The sequence below is a fragment of the Diadema setosum genome, chromosome 2 (assembly GCF_964275005.1).
Source record: "Diadema setosum chromosome 2, eeDiaSeto1, whole genome shotgun sequence".
Lineage (NCBI taxonomy): Eukaryota > Metazoa > Echinodermata > Echinoidea > Diadematoida > Diadematidae > Diadema > Diadema setosum.
The window spans coordinates 1,885,059-1,900,518 of NC_092686.1; the positions used below are offsets into that span (position 1 = coordinate 1,885,059).

At 37.0% G+C, this 15,460-nt stretch overlaps 1 protein-coding gene across 1 annotated transcript; it reads left to right on the forward strand.

Moving 5' to 3' along the window:
* Positions 1–1,098: 1,098 nt before the first annotated feature.
* Positions 1,099–13,976, forward strand: LOC140246358 (EF-hand and coiled-coil domain-containing protein 1-like). Its single transcript, XM_072325829.1, has 8 exons — positions 1,099–1,648; positions 2,320–2,758; positions 3,541–3,678; positions 6,409–6,647; positions 7,762–7,919; positions 10,981–11,139; positions 11,910–11,982; positions 13,666–13,976. Exons 1-8 carry the CDS (start codon positions 1,099–1,101, stop codon positions 13,974–13,976), a joined length of 2,067 nt encoding a protein of 688 aa, XP_072181930.1.
* The last annotated feature ends 1,484 nt before the right edge of the window (positions 13,977–15,460 follow it).

Below are 15,460 nucleotides of genomic sequence, written 5' to 3' on the forward strand. Positions count from 1 at the left end.
CAGTCATAGGTCTATTTTTGTTGCACGAGTTGTCTGGAGTAGGAACTAGAAAAAGTTTGTGTTTACGATATCACGAATTTTGTGCTTTGCCAGGATAATTACTACAGGCGCTCACAGCACAACATAATCGATATTCAGAAACAACAAAAGGTAAGTTATATACCTACGACAACATCAATACTTGTACCGGCACATCATTTTGAGGCCTTCGTTAAACGTATTGCAATACCTTTATTGTTACAATGAACCTAATTTGCTAGACACATTATTCTCGCTACGGAGACGTTTAACACAGAACTAAAATGTTGTCCATCAGAAGTAGATCTGCTACGAAGGCGTTGATTGGCTGACCGAGATGTGGAGTTATTGTCAGAGAGCGAATGACTGGGCACAACCAATAGTGTACACACACCTTCGTCAACGCGCATGTTGCCGTGCGATGTGCCATGGCGAGGCGCTGATTGGATTCTTGTGGGATAGACAGATTAATGCTCTCGATATCATGCTCCTGCCCTGTCAATCGAAAAGAGAGGTCGACGCTTTGATGAGTGACGGTTTGGATCTCGTGAAAGACAGAAGTGCTACATTCTTGGGATTGACCAAGGTTGGAGAAAGTGAAATATATTTGTTTATCAGTCTGTTAACGAATGCTGCGACGCGCCAGTGGCAAATATCTGCATGCACTCTCGTATTGACGTAGATGAGTCAAGGCAAAAAGGTAAAATCAATGTCGTGACCTGGTTATACCAGGAACTTTTCACAACTTAGTGTTTCTATAGTCCTGACATTTGAAGCTACAAAAGCAGATGTTCAATTGCATCTGAAATGTTGTCTTAGTGTATTGATTGACTTGACGGGGGTGTTTCAGACTGCCTACATAAATAGGACTGTAAAGAAAGAGAAGGGGGGGGGGGGAGGGAAGGAGATTACGACATATCTTGCGGCTCAGGCACTCATATTCACTGATTTAAAATTTGGTTCTCGGCAATCTAGCACTCAATCGTAGCTCTTGTTCGCACTGATAGAGACCAGTCTTCGTTTAAAAAGTCTCTGGGAAACCAATGCATATTTTCTTTTATGCTCCAATAGCATCGTCAGATGGAGGGCAAGCAGAGCTTCATTTTTCCTGTTCATCGAGCTCAGTGGTTGACCAGAGCGTTGTCACTTGCTCACAACCATCATGCAGGCGGCGACATCAGCAACGAGATCGTAGTGTTATCGACCGGCATCGACCAGTACATCCAAGAAGTTTTCCATCACCTCAGCAAGAGTGACCTCACATGTTGTCATGGTGATGAGGAGAAGAAAGTCTCCTCCGCCGACTTTGCTATTCTTTGTCACTATCTTGGGTTGACTCGGGAGGAGCAGCTACCGGTTAATCGCGAAAGGGAACCAACGGGAATTACTTTTCGGGAATTCCACTCCAGGCTAATAGAATGCTTCTCGTCATCTGATATCAAAGATGACGATCTCGAGGAAGAGAAAAGAAACAGATGGAATAATAACTCCGGAGGTGTCATTGAGGCGAACATTAACGTACGGCACAGTGGCGGGATCTCTGTGCGTCACATGTGTTCAAACTGCTTCAAGAAACGATCTCCAGTGGATGTATTCCACTCTTTGCTTTTCAAGTGTGGGAATCAGTCAGGTTAGTTCATGTGTTAAGCTGAGCAAGAGTTTCATCAGATAGTACTGCATTCATCGTTGTTATACTTTTTCTATGTATAAGGTACAGTCTAAGAAAAATAGGTTAAACGTTGCACCTTTAAAATGTCACACTTGGAGTAACTTTGCACCTTTCAGACTAGTGTCACAATGGGAGCTCCTTTAGAGGTGCAACCTTGCACCTTTCTGGTCTGAAAGATGCAAAGTTAACCGGAGTCAATGTGGCATTGGTCTGCACCTTTAAAGGTAAGTTGAACTTATTTTTTCTTAGTGTGTTATACTAGAATAAATTTGATTACCACCGCCACTGTCACCGACATTATTACTGCTGATCTTATTATTTCGTATGCTGAAAGTGAAGTTTATACTTATATAGATTAGAAAAAAAAATCCTAAACATCTTCCCACTACACGAAGAACAGAAGTATCATAGGTAATATTCTTTATGTGGTGCAAAAATATTTCACAGCATTATCATAATTATGGCAAAGCTTTGTAACATACGCCCATAGTGTATGTGAGACATTCTTGTTTTATCATTTTACAATTGAATATTATGGAATCTGAACATTCCACAGAAATACAGCTAATCTATGTGCTCAATACTTGTCAAACCGTTCTATCTTTTCACCTTGATACCACGTCTTTATAAAGGTGATTGGAATGAGGGCAGAAATGGTGGAAATATTTCGGCGGAAAAACAAGATATGGACTCCCTGGAAGAAGAGAACAATAACCTCCGCGAGCTGGTGGAAGACATGCGAGTAGCGCTGCAGTCATCCGACGCAAGATGCCTGGCGCTACTCGTCGAGGTGCGGAAGCTATCCCAGGGAGATTACAGCCCTCAATTTCACCATCACTATCAAGGGAATAATTCGACTGGAGCTCCTTCGAGGAGAGGGGTCAACCCCGGGGGTGATTTGGAGTCTGTGAGAGTGTTGCAGTTAGTAAAGGAGCTGGCAAGGCTCCGTGATGAGAGGGACAGGCAACTTGAAGAGGCCATCTTGTTCGCCCAGCAGTTGGAAGTTGAGCTTTGGAGTGAGAGACGGAAGGGAGAATTTGACGACAGAGAGAATGGCTCCTCGCACACAAGGTGAAATTTCATGACATTTTTCCATCTTTTTTTCCCACATGATAATGATGATGCTTCACGACATTATGTGTGGCGCCATTTGTTAAAAAAACCCAAACCAAACATACAAAGGCGCACATGTATATGAGTGTTTGTGAGTGAATATGTATTTTACTTGTTTGTTTGGTCATTTTCATCTGAGAAGATAGCTGGATAGCCACTATGTAGTTACTATATTTAGAATGTATTCATCCAAACCAACAATGTATATATATATATATATATATATATATATATATGGTATAAAATGGTATATGGTATAAAATATTGTTATTATATCCTGTACACACATCTTTATATAATCATATATAATCACCCTGCCGTTTCATTCGTATTACAAAAAAAGTTCATAGAAGTGATCTTTTTTGTCACAGAAGAAGTTTCATTCATTGGGAGTAAAAGATTGAGCGAAATGATAATGATAATGAATAACATTTATATAGCGCTTAATACTGATGTTTCTAAGCGCATCGATCAGGAAAAAAAAAGTATGACATTAAAATAAAATACAGCATTATGTAAATATACGTATTATGATATAACATACAGCAGCAAAACAACATAATTAAAGTTGAGTAAGTTGAGTACATGTATAAGTAAATAAGTAAAGTTGAGCGAAAGAGTAATATTTCACAATCAAAACTGCAGTGTCGGGCCTCGATCTGATCAGTCAGATTATCGATGATGTATAATAATCAATTGAGAAAATGCTTCAAAATGATTTACGTCCCTGTCACCCACAGAGACGAGACTTATTCTGTTCTCCTTAATCAGCTATCTTCAGCGAGGAGTAACGTGCAGACTGGTCTCGATAAAGTACGTCTACTTGAGATTAAGCAGAGTAAGGGATTGCTTGCCTCGAAAGCAGCAGACACAAATGGGTAGGTGAGATACGATATTGATAAAACCATGCCGTGGTTGATGGGGTTATGGTGAGGGCATGAATAGTTTTATTGTAACTGTATACAAATTTTATGTGTGTCACTCATTACCGATTGGTATTTTCATTCTCTCTCTAACATCCTTCGTAAACATTATGAGAGGACCATAACGTATTATACATAAATATTGGTGTGTGTGTGTGTGTGTGTGATGATCTTTTTTTTTATACTAGGAGAACTATCACTGGGGAATGATACGCTTTCCTATCACGATCAGATGAATGCAAGCAAATAGAAATGGTTGGCGCCACTCCAGAAAACTCATTTTGATGGTCCTCCACGAATATCGTCTCATATACGAGTACTCCCAATATATGTGGTGCCTTATCAAGCGGTTTCAGCGATATTACTTCCAAAGTGGATTAAAAAGGGATTATCGTCATATTTATCTTCGAACCGACCTACTTTTCTTCGAAGTTGTTTACGACTGCATATAGCTGGTGGTTCATTGATAGCTGTACGTGTACACCTCCTATACGGGATTAGGGCGGTCCGTGGACTATAGTCATTCAGTTAATTTTGCCCAATGCCTAAATATTTTTGTTTTATTGCAATCATTTATTATTTTCATCTCTGTATTTTACTTCATACTGCTTGTCTTTTGCCAAATGAAATAATAATGATAATGGTAATACATGTACATTAGAAATACACTGCACATTGTAGATCGCTACATGGATGCAATGTGCTTCTTGATATGCATAGCTGAAATGACGTATAGCTTTTGCCAGGTTTTTTTTTTTTTTTTTTTTTTTTGGGGGGGGGGGGGTGTCCTGCACTATTATAGATTATGCTGACTAATACGGTCTGCAAGTGTTTGCATAAATTATATAACTGTCATTATGACTATACCATAGTCCTGTTCTTATACATTAAAAAGGTACATTGAATGTTACAGAACATAGAAAATATCCAATTGACTTATAACGAAGAAATTTGACATAGGTTCCTGTAAAGGCGAGATTATGGTGTTTTTCTTTAAACATTCTCAATTTTTCATCAGTGGTTACTATCCATCATTCAAGCAGCAGATTGTTATAACACAGATTCGAAAATTATGCCCCAAATAGGAAGTACGTGTATATTTTATACGTCATGACGATTTTACGTCTAAAGATTAAAAGAAAAATTGAGACGTACTTGCTTTGTAAGAATCTTTGGCTGATGCAAAAAGTTTGTTGGCCTTTTCCTGTGTGACATATTATTCTATCTCACTCTCTCTTTCTCTCTGCGATACATCTACACTGTGTGTTTATCTTCGTTATATTCCATGATAGGAACGTTTCATGACTTCTGTACGCTCTAGCCCCTGTCTAGACTAAAAGGATAAGGTTTTGACTGTGATTGCTGACGGATTATAAGATCACGTCGTTGTCGTCGTTGTTGTTGGTGGTAATGGTGGTTTGAATGGCGTACGCTCCTTCTTTGGGGTCCGCATTATTCTTGAGAGGTTACAACTCTGGAAGAAGAACGTTTCCGGCAGTCGAGATCGCCTTAAGATTGCATAATTCCGATTTGCGCGCTCGAAAGAGTGCCACGATTTAATAAATTGATTAAACACGCTTGGTTTCCATGCAGTGTGACATAGAGTTCACTGGTACTGTGAGGAGTAACAGTTATACCCTCACTCTTTATTTTATAAGAGTTTTATGAGTACATATATAATTGGTTTTGTATTATATTTGTATTATATATATATAAAGATCCACGTCAAGCTCTGCTTATGATGACGGTCCCCTGTATTGATTTCTCCTTTGTTCATACATACAGTATGCCTTAATATGTTATTTTGATTCATATGTCACTACAGACTGATGTTGTTACGCAAATTATATTTTTTGTATTGATTTGTATGTTAACTCTCTTTTTTTGCATACTCTGTATCACTTTGTTTTCATTTGCAATTGTATTTGGAGAAAGAAAATGCAGAAACAAACCAAACCAAACCAAACCAAAACTCTTTATTTTCAATATTATAATGACTGATGAAATCTGTTCCAGCGTTTCTTTTTTTTTTTTGTTTTTTTTTGGTTTTTTTTTTTGGTTTTTTTTTTTTTTTTTTTTACAAATTTTCCTATATCCAGATATCGATCCATTCGTTACACAGGATTATATTCATTAACGTCTAGTGGATGACCGCGACTTTACGGATAGGGATATTCTAATTAGGTTCAGATAAATATGTATCTACAAATAAAAAAGGTGTCTTCCAGAACACATGAACTTTATCAAGTCTAAATCGATAACTTCTGTCTTATGAATGTTAAAAAAATAAGTGAATACTATCATTATATCAGTGCTTCCCCAGTTCAAGGAGAACTTTTGTGTATCACTCATTGAGAATAATCACTGATAACTCCAAGTAGTGCAGGGAGGCATAAAAACATTTTAAGCCTCGTCGACGTTTGGCGCTGGATTCATTATTGTTGTGATGGGCTACCGAACATATGCCGAAAGACGTGCTTCTTAAACTTGAGTAGCTGCAATATTGAATAGCTATATTAAGATACCTGATCGTCATGGTGATGTATAGCCATTACATGAAAGTAAAGTGGCCTTTTTAATGCTTACATACTTAGATAGCAACGATGACTATTTCATTTCATCAAGTGCTGCTGCTGCAAAAAAAAAAAAAAAAAAATCTAATCGTCGCTAATCTTTATCCATCAGGCTTTCCCCTACATCTGATGAAGTCAAAATAGAATGCCAAGACGTGAACGCGGAAGAGGGAATTACCCCTGAGCTGTATTACGACTATATCGACAAAGATGACGAGGACGAAGAAGATAACGAGGAGGAGAATGAAGGCATGAATGGACGTCCAGACGACATTAACCATTCTCCTGACGTGAGCAAGTTGAGTGAGACCAGTGTCGAATCGGCATCCGATGATGACAGCGTCATAACAAGTGAGCGAGAAGGGTGCTATATCTTATTTAGGCATACAGTGTCACAAAAGGAGCACATTAAAGAACATAAATGCTCGTTGTAACTTCACAGGCGTATTATTCAGTGGTAATAGAAGACAATAAGATAATGTCTTCTTTGAGAATGGCCATATCATGTCTCGACATGTATGCAGAAGACAGATGGCTAAATTTTGAAAAGACGATGGGAGATTTAACGCGTCAAGTAAGCAGATAAAAGTTAAACATTAAAACTATGCACGACGTCACGAATAAAAAGAGTTTAGCCCAACTAATTTGCAATGAATGCAGAATATTTCCATGAAAAAAACAAAGGAGATGAAAAAATTGTAATTAGAAAGAATCATTCCAATGCATTGATGATGAAGCATAACTGTACAAGTTTCTGTCCATGGTCTGTTACCTCTCGGCTAATATAGGTAGTGCATTATTGTAAACACATTACTAGTACCTTCCTGTACTTTCGATTATTTGGTCTGTGGATTGGTAATGGTTTATATGAAATTACAGTATTTTCAATACAGAATAGTTTTTGATGTTACATTTGATTTAATTCGTCTGGATTTAAGATTAAAATGTAACGGACGTGCATGGAAATCTCGAAATGGAAAAAGAGGACAGCGCATTAACAATAAGAAATCAAGCTTTACTGTGAAGGGCAACGAAATCGGTATGTTCTGCACTAAAACATGTTTATTCTGAGCGCGCTGCTCGTCATTTTAAAGGTGCTGTTTACCTTTGGGAACAGTGATTTAAAGATGTTTGAGTTATCACATTGATGCATATGTGTATAGGTCAGTTGTATCACACAACATTCTACCATATAAAAATTTTGCAATAAAGCCTAAGATATAAGGAGATATCACTATTTTCTCACTAAACCATAACTGTAGACGGTTTAGTTTAGAAACAATCTATTGTTCACATTTTGTATATTTTACAATACTTAACATTGATAATAATGATTAACTTTTTTTACACTGGTTGTTTCCATCCCTAACTCACATTTCAGAACTATTTTGAAGCACTAAAGCTTGGATTTTGTTTCATCTGCAAATGGTAAATAATGTCTTTAACTGATTCACCGGAACTACAGGTGTACATTGTGGTGATTGGTATCACTCTGCTGCTTGTCCCACTGAGTCCTCCTACATCACCCATGGCAACATGGCACAGGTGGAGGCAGAGAAGCTGATACAAAGTCTCCAGCAACTGGAGGAGGAGAACGAGATGATGTCACACAGAATGGAACAGGTGAACATTTATTTTATCTGCATGTGTATGACAGCTCCTATATACCTGTATACTGCCTCATCGGTATTCATTCATTCATTCATTCATTCATTCATTCATTCATTCTTTTTTTTTTTTCATTTCCAGCTAAAACAAAATATATTGTACAGAAATTAAATACATAAATTACATCACAATGCACAATAATGGTATTATAGTACTCTTCTACTGGTAAATGCCAAAAGGGAGAAATGGTGCTCAGTTTGTAGAGCCCAAAGCTCGCAATAGAACGAGATGGGCAAATCGTCTATAATTATTATCGGTTGTTGTTGTTTGTTTTTTACTTTTATTACCGTCTGACCATCAGCTGTTATACTAACAAACAACCATCAAAATGCTTCAACAAATGAGTTTGGCCGTTATCTATAATGTCAAGAACTCTAATACCCCTGATATGATGCACATAAAGCCTCTAACATAGTATTATTCAGCAAGGTATATGTATAACATACTTTATTTTCTTTGCAAATTAAAGCATGTGATGAATATTCCTAGGATACTACCTGCCCACAGGCAGGTAAGTACAAGGAAAGAAACACAGTGGACCCGGTCCATCACACCACAATTGACAGTTACACAAATGTATACATGTATACAAGTACATTTACACACAAACATGATACATGAACAGCTGTTTCAGGACGAAAAGAAAAAAAGAACTAAAATGAACTTATAACAGCATACATTTAACCTAAGGTACACACACACACACACACACACACACACACACACACACAAAATAACTCTAATCATTCGTTCAATTATACGAATCTACCAAGATTCACTACCAATAAATTACATTAAATCCACCCAACATAATCATAATTATTTCACATCCAATATTATAGAAAAAACAGGAAAATGTACATAATGATAAATACATATGCAAAAAATATAAATCCTATAAATATACGTAATTAACAATACAAAGGGGGAAAATCAAAATGGACATAACCGGCCCGTAAATAATTACTGTATATAAACATGATATACATATAATATTCCTCTCACCTCTATGGTATAATTCATAGTGATGACGATGATGATAGCGATGATAATGATGATGGTGATTGTGATGATGATGACGATATTGATGAAGATGTTGATGATGATGACGATGTTGATGATGATGATGGTGACGATGTTGATGATGATTATGATAGTGGCGATAAGGAAGAGGATGAGTCTAAGATGCCAGCACACCACCTATTCTTAACCTTTGCAATCTTTAGATTCATCTCATTTCAACCCTCTTAAACTTTTGCCTCTGTTTTGTTGTTTCTATTTGGCATATTTAAAAGGAGAATATCATTATAAATAGATATGTTCAATTTTACAGGAAAAATGCGCCTTCCTTCTACTTGTTACTAAGATATATACAAAAACATATAATTTTTTGAGCCTTCTGAAGGAGCTGGGTCGTGTACTGTAAAGATGCCTGACGGAAAAACATGTACTGCAAATTCTTAATACAAAATACCAAAAATCAAAGAAAAATCCAGGTAAGAAAACTTCCCCAAATACAATTCATAAAACAGAGCGACACTTAACTAATTATCTCTGACAATTTATGCCAAAAAAATTCATCAGAATTTAAGATACGTAATCTTTTCACAGTACCATTACAATACAAAATCCATTCATTTGTATAAGGAAAATAGTATTATTTAGTGCTTATTTATTTTCTAAATTCAATTCAGCCTTTATACCAACTACAAATTTTACCAAGATAGATTTTGTTATCACTTTTATAAGTACCTACTCGTCGGTGAATATTCAATAATCGAGTAAACAAGAAAATTAGAAACTTCAGAGTACGCCTGACAAGGCTAATGTACTCCTTGACTCGGCAGGGTTTTTGCGATGTTACGATCTGATTCATGTTATGTTTGCATGCAAAGTAACAACACTCGCTGGGGTGTACGTAATGAGACTATACATGTACCTCAAGGAGAGAGGCGTGGTGATAATGTCAAAACTGATTTCTCTTGATATTTCAATTGACATAGCTCCCATCAGTCGATTTTTCTCAATCCATTGCATGCATCATCTGTTGCTCATCATTCAAAACTTTTAAACCAAACTTTCGTTATAACAAAATCCGTCTGCTTTCTATTGATCGATATCGGCAGTATACGTATATATTTTGTCACTGTAAACTACCTGAATTCTGCCGTCGGCTGCCATGATAGTTGTTTTTAAACTATGAATGAAATAATAAAGTAAAAAAAAAAAGAATATGGCCGACGTTTTTCATTGTCTCTCCTGAATCACTGCCTCCATAAATAATACCCGACTCTGCCCATCATCACAGTCAAATGATTTAGAAGCGACAGAGATTGAGACTTGCGTTGCCTGCGAGCAAAACGTGAGTCACGAAATGCATTCTTTGTACCGACTAAATTAGCCGTGAGTTAATGACAATAACCGCTTGTTTACCCTGTGCGTTAATGCTATATTGACTCCAGGCAGTGATTTTAGAGCGCTGAACCTCCCAGCCTGTCCACTGTGTCGAAATATGAAAGTATGATTTACGCCAATTGAGGCCGTTTTTTTTTTTTTTTTTTTTGGGGGGGGGGATTGGGGAGATGGCTGTTGAAGGATCACTCATCTTTTGTATTTTTCAATCACTTTATTCTAAAATAAAAATATCGAAAATATCTATAAAATGTTCCCTTTGATTGTTATGGTTATTGGCATTTTCTGGTCATCGCCATTATCTTAATAGGCCTATAATCACTATTTTCTACTAATACCAACTGTTACTCCTTATCATTTCAATTACATTTTTTAATGTAATTTATCGTCATCTATTTGAATGCCGCTGATATTTGGAGGTAACATTGGAGAATTTGATCAGGGAGGTGAGACACCTCCCTCATATGAAGGATGAAACTTTCATTTACAGATGTCGCTATTTATCAGATAAACAAATCAACAAAGAGGCCAGGCGAACTATTTTTCACAGTTGACATTTTCTGTTCTTAATGCACAATTTTTGTCATTTTGAACGACTTTCCAGCTTCAATCGGAACTAGCAGCCGAGATTCGTGGAAGAGATGAGGACAGGGGTCGATTTGTCGAAGAAATGAAGGCGATAGAGTCGGAACGATTTCGACTGTCGTCTCTAGAGGACGAGTTGGGTGATGTCATACTACTGCTTGGTCGGGTTCGAGAAATGGTGAGATTGCCATTATGATGTAGAAAGTTGAGGAGAGAAATCAGATTAAGAGGATAAGGAATTCCTATTAGATTATGGAGAGAGCAAGTGCCAATGACAACGTACTCTCACGGCCACTTCGCCAAGAAGGATAATTGGATGATTTATGGGAGGAGTTGCAGTTTCATCTATCAAATTCTTCTTTTTCATTTCCTATCATGCAACAATTGTTATTTGCTGCTGGATCCAATTATTGCTTACTTGTTTTTAAACAAATAATACAAAAAAATATCCGTTTTAATGTTGTATACCTATAAATCAATGTGTATATACATCATATATATATATATATATATATATATATATATATATATATATATATGTATATGTAAAATGTGTACATAATTTATATATGCATGTGTGTATATAATATGTGTGTATATGTTGGCATGTTCGTGTGTGTACCCGCTTGAGAATAATATGGGGACTCACGGAAATTGATCTTTATAATGCTACTTATGTTATGAGTTTATCTGCGACAAATCACCGTTACCATGTTTTTTTTTGGCGTATGATTTTAATTAGTCTGCAGTATAGTAATTGACTGCAAACATTTGATAAGATTTAAGGGAATACCAATGGTTCCGTTCTCTTCTCTTGAAATTAGAATTGTGCCGTCATTGTCAGGAAATTCAGTCGTAAGTGTGATTGCAACCACGTTTTGGCAGCCGTGTGAAAGCAGCCCTTAATTGCTCTGAATTACTAGTATATGTCATTCCTTCATCACACAGAACCTATCAAAGCGCTCGCTTGGAAGAATCGTGTTCGACATCGTGGGCCGAAGTCCTGACCATAGCAGTACTGGTGAGAATGCAGGAAGTTGTTATCTGAGTGTACATTCTTTTGTTGTCCCATTGCAAATAGTATACAATGTAATTTGTCATCGTAGTTGCAGCTTTACGAAATCATTCCTTTGGTAGCTATTAGTACCACGGTAAAAGAGCATGCGAACGTCGTATATTAACCGCTCTTCATTTACCCGAGGGTGACCGCTTTTGTTTTCGTGTGTTACGTTGGAGGGTAGCAACACTTTGCGCTATTATGACCAAATCTGTAGGAAATGCATTATAGTCTACATTGATCACTGTTGATGATTTCAACAGGCATCTGCTCATTGATCGATCAGTCAACTTGTACATCATTAAATGAGAAAATGATGTTCTCTGAATAGTTAGTGTCAACACCATAGCTAATTCTTTCACTATTCTGTGGTTTAGTATTGAGAAAAATGTTCTGTGAATTTTAGATATGATTCTGTTCCATGTTTTTCTTTTTATCAATCATAACATGCTCCAACTCGGTATAAAAATGTGGGTAGATCACAAAAGAAAAGATGAGACATTTATTTCATCTGACACTTATTAGAATTATTCTTGGCTTTGTTGTCCTTTTTGCCTGAAACTTCCTAATGACGTTTGTTACCGAGACAACCCCTGCAGATTTACGTTGTGTTTTTTTTTCTCTCGCGAAGTGACTGAATAACATCATGCCTTTAGATATTAACACGATTAAGGTGGACTTTCACTTCTCCTCGTCTGACCTTAGGGCACTTTTGGTTGTGATCTACACATGCCAACATTAAGTCATTATGCCAGCTTTCGGATAACATTTTGAGGAGACTTGGGTGGTTGGCAGGAGACAAGTATGACACGTTAAAGAAAAATCGACAAGACATTAGGAGATTTAAGAAACTCGCCTTGTCGAGAAAGATATCGGTAAAAAGTAACGGAAATGGTGAGACACTGCACATAGGTATAATGTGCTAAGACAAAAATTGCAGACCATTAATTCCTGAAAAGCATGTGACATGTATTTTTAGATATAGGCAAGTACAATCACATGTGTCTTTTGCCTTTTTGGACGCTGGTCAGCAACACCCATTTTATATTTATCACGGATATCAGAAAAAATATAAAAAATATTTGTTTCTTTGTTTGTTTTGTTTATGTATTCTCCATTTAACATGAAAGATACACAGACCAAAACATAAATCATACATGGAAAAAAAAAGAAAGATTCCAAAATGGTTGGATTGCCCATTTCAGATTCATTGTTATAATGATTCTGTTCTTTAATATGGGGTCCGGTAATATAAATGCTGGAAATTATAGTATCAATAATTTGTATGTTCAAACATACACATAAATAATGTCCCCCCCCCCCTCGTAACTAAAAACTTATTCATTCTTGAATATAGAATTGGGAAAATCGCTTTTTAGCCAATTAGTCATTAAGCCATGTGCTCCAGGAAAAGTTGGTGACCAAAACAACAATACACACGAACACAGTCATGTTGCTTAATCATATTTGCTATTACAGCACACGTGTCTCTCTTAATTGCTTGGAAGTGAGTTCATGAACTCATAATGTCTCATCTACCATGTGCTTGGTCATTATCAACTTTGATCGTGTCTCATAAAATTCTCCTCTACTCGCACGTGCATGGGGGCTACGATTAATACTGACTCCGATCTTTTCTGTTCGCAGGGTACGAGGCCGTGCAAGCATTCATCCACAGCCTGCACAAGGAACTTCTGCATTCCCACTTGCTTCTGATGAATGGTAACGTGGCTCAATCACGACTGAGATTCACCTCGGGACAGCAGGAGACTGTGGTCATCGATAACCGGAAGGGCCAAGGACCAGCCTTCCACTGCATCGAGAGATTCGCGGCATGTGCTGATGATGACGGCGGCGATCAACCGCAGGAAGCTCCTGCTGATGAAGACGCTGGGCAGAACAGACCAAACTGCTTTCCAGTGGATTTAATCAAGACTGGCTTTGAGATGAAGTGCTGATTGTACTCAAGAACCAAGACTACGAAGTTTTCTGATACATAAAATGAATATCAAAGACACCACAGGGACTGAGAAACAAAGAGGTAGTTATGGATAGAGACAAACACGACTGAAGAGTTTATTGTGAAAAAAGCAAATCAATAGAACTCTTCTGTGGAAACGTTGTATATATGTGACGTTAACATCATTTTGTCGAAGGTAGCATCCCTCTATTTCTCCGTCATACATAGTATTATCGGTTGTTTAACAGTAATGACTGAAACATGGTAAACTGAAATAGCTCTTTTTTATGTAATGAAATTAATGGATTGTTTTGTGTAAAGTGTTTGTGTGTGCATCGTTGCAGGATGGTTTTGTTGTTTTCTTTGTGTATTTTTTTATTATGTTGGGCTATGAGATAGTATAGTAGGAAAGGATGGTGTTGTACTTGGATGAAGGAGTGGTCCAACTTGACCATGTGATTATTGTTGTAAGACCTCTGATACTTTTCTTTTGGGTTAGTGTGTTCTAGATGTTCTCCGCATCTCCTGGGGCATTCTAAATGATTAAGTAGACTTATAGAACAGAAAATTTTTGAGGAATTCGGTGTAAAAGTGGTGTGTATAGGAGATAACATGAATGTTCTTGCAGAAACTGCTTCTATCAAAATGAGATGAGCTTGTGTGCGGATGAATTGAGGCCGAAGTCGTTATTTGAATGAGAATTTGATTTAGTGAAGCTGACGAGTGTAGATGTGAAGCTTTGAGAACTGTGTATTAAGATGGCCAAGATCTTTCTTATCAACTTGCAAGATGGACTTGGTGTACTGTTGAAAAACAACAACAACAACAACAACACACAAAAAAAAGACGCAAAGACGCAGTAAGAATTCATATTCATTTTCGAAGAAAAAAAAATGTCAAATTCAGGCAATTGCGATGAGGATTAAATCTGTAATGATGACTTAAAGTTTGTTCAGCTTCAATCTGCTTGTGTCTGTATAATTCAAGTACCGAGTATATGGTATGTATGAATGTATGTCGATGTATGCCTTAATCTACTTTTCGTACGGACATGCTTATGCGTAATATCAAGGAGAGAACCAGTAATCATAATACATAATCATGATTATCATGGCCCCGTCTCTTAAAATTGCAATTCTATCAAAAAACAAACAAAACTCACAGGTGAATAATTGCTTCCGAGTAAATCTGATAACCGCAATGATTGTGAATTGTGATTTAAATTTTTGTAAATTTTTGTTTTTGATTTTTTAATGAAGTGCCCTATGGCACATATCTCTCACGTGTCGACTCTCATTAGACAATCAATATCCCTTTGCGTGCCACATTATATTACCTGATCACGGGCTTTGGTGTGATATTTTTGCACACTAGTACAGAACGGGTTAAGTTATGTCATCTACTTAATTAGAACAATTACCGCTCTCTGACACGAAACAATAACTGGGGTCTTTAAACTACTCACTGCAAGAAGAAGAACAG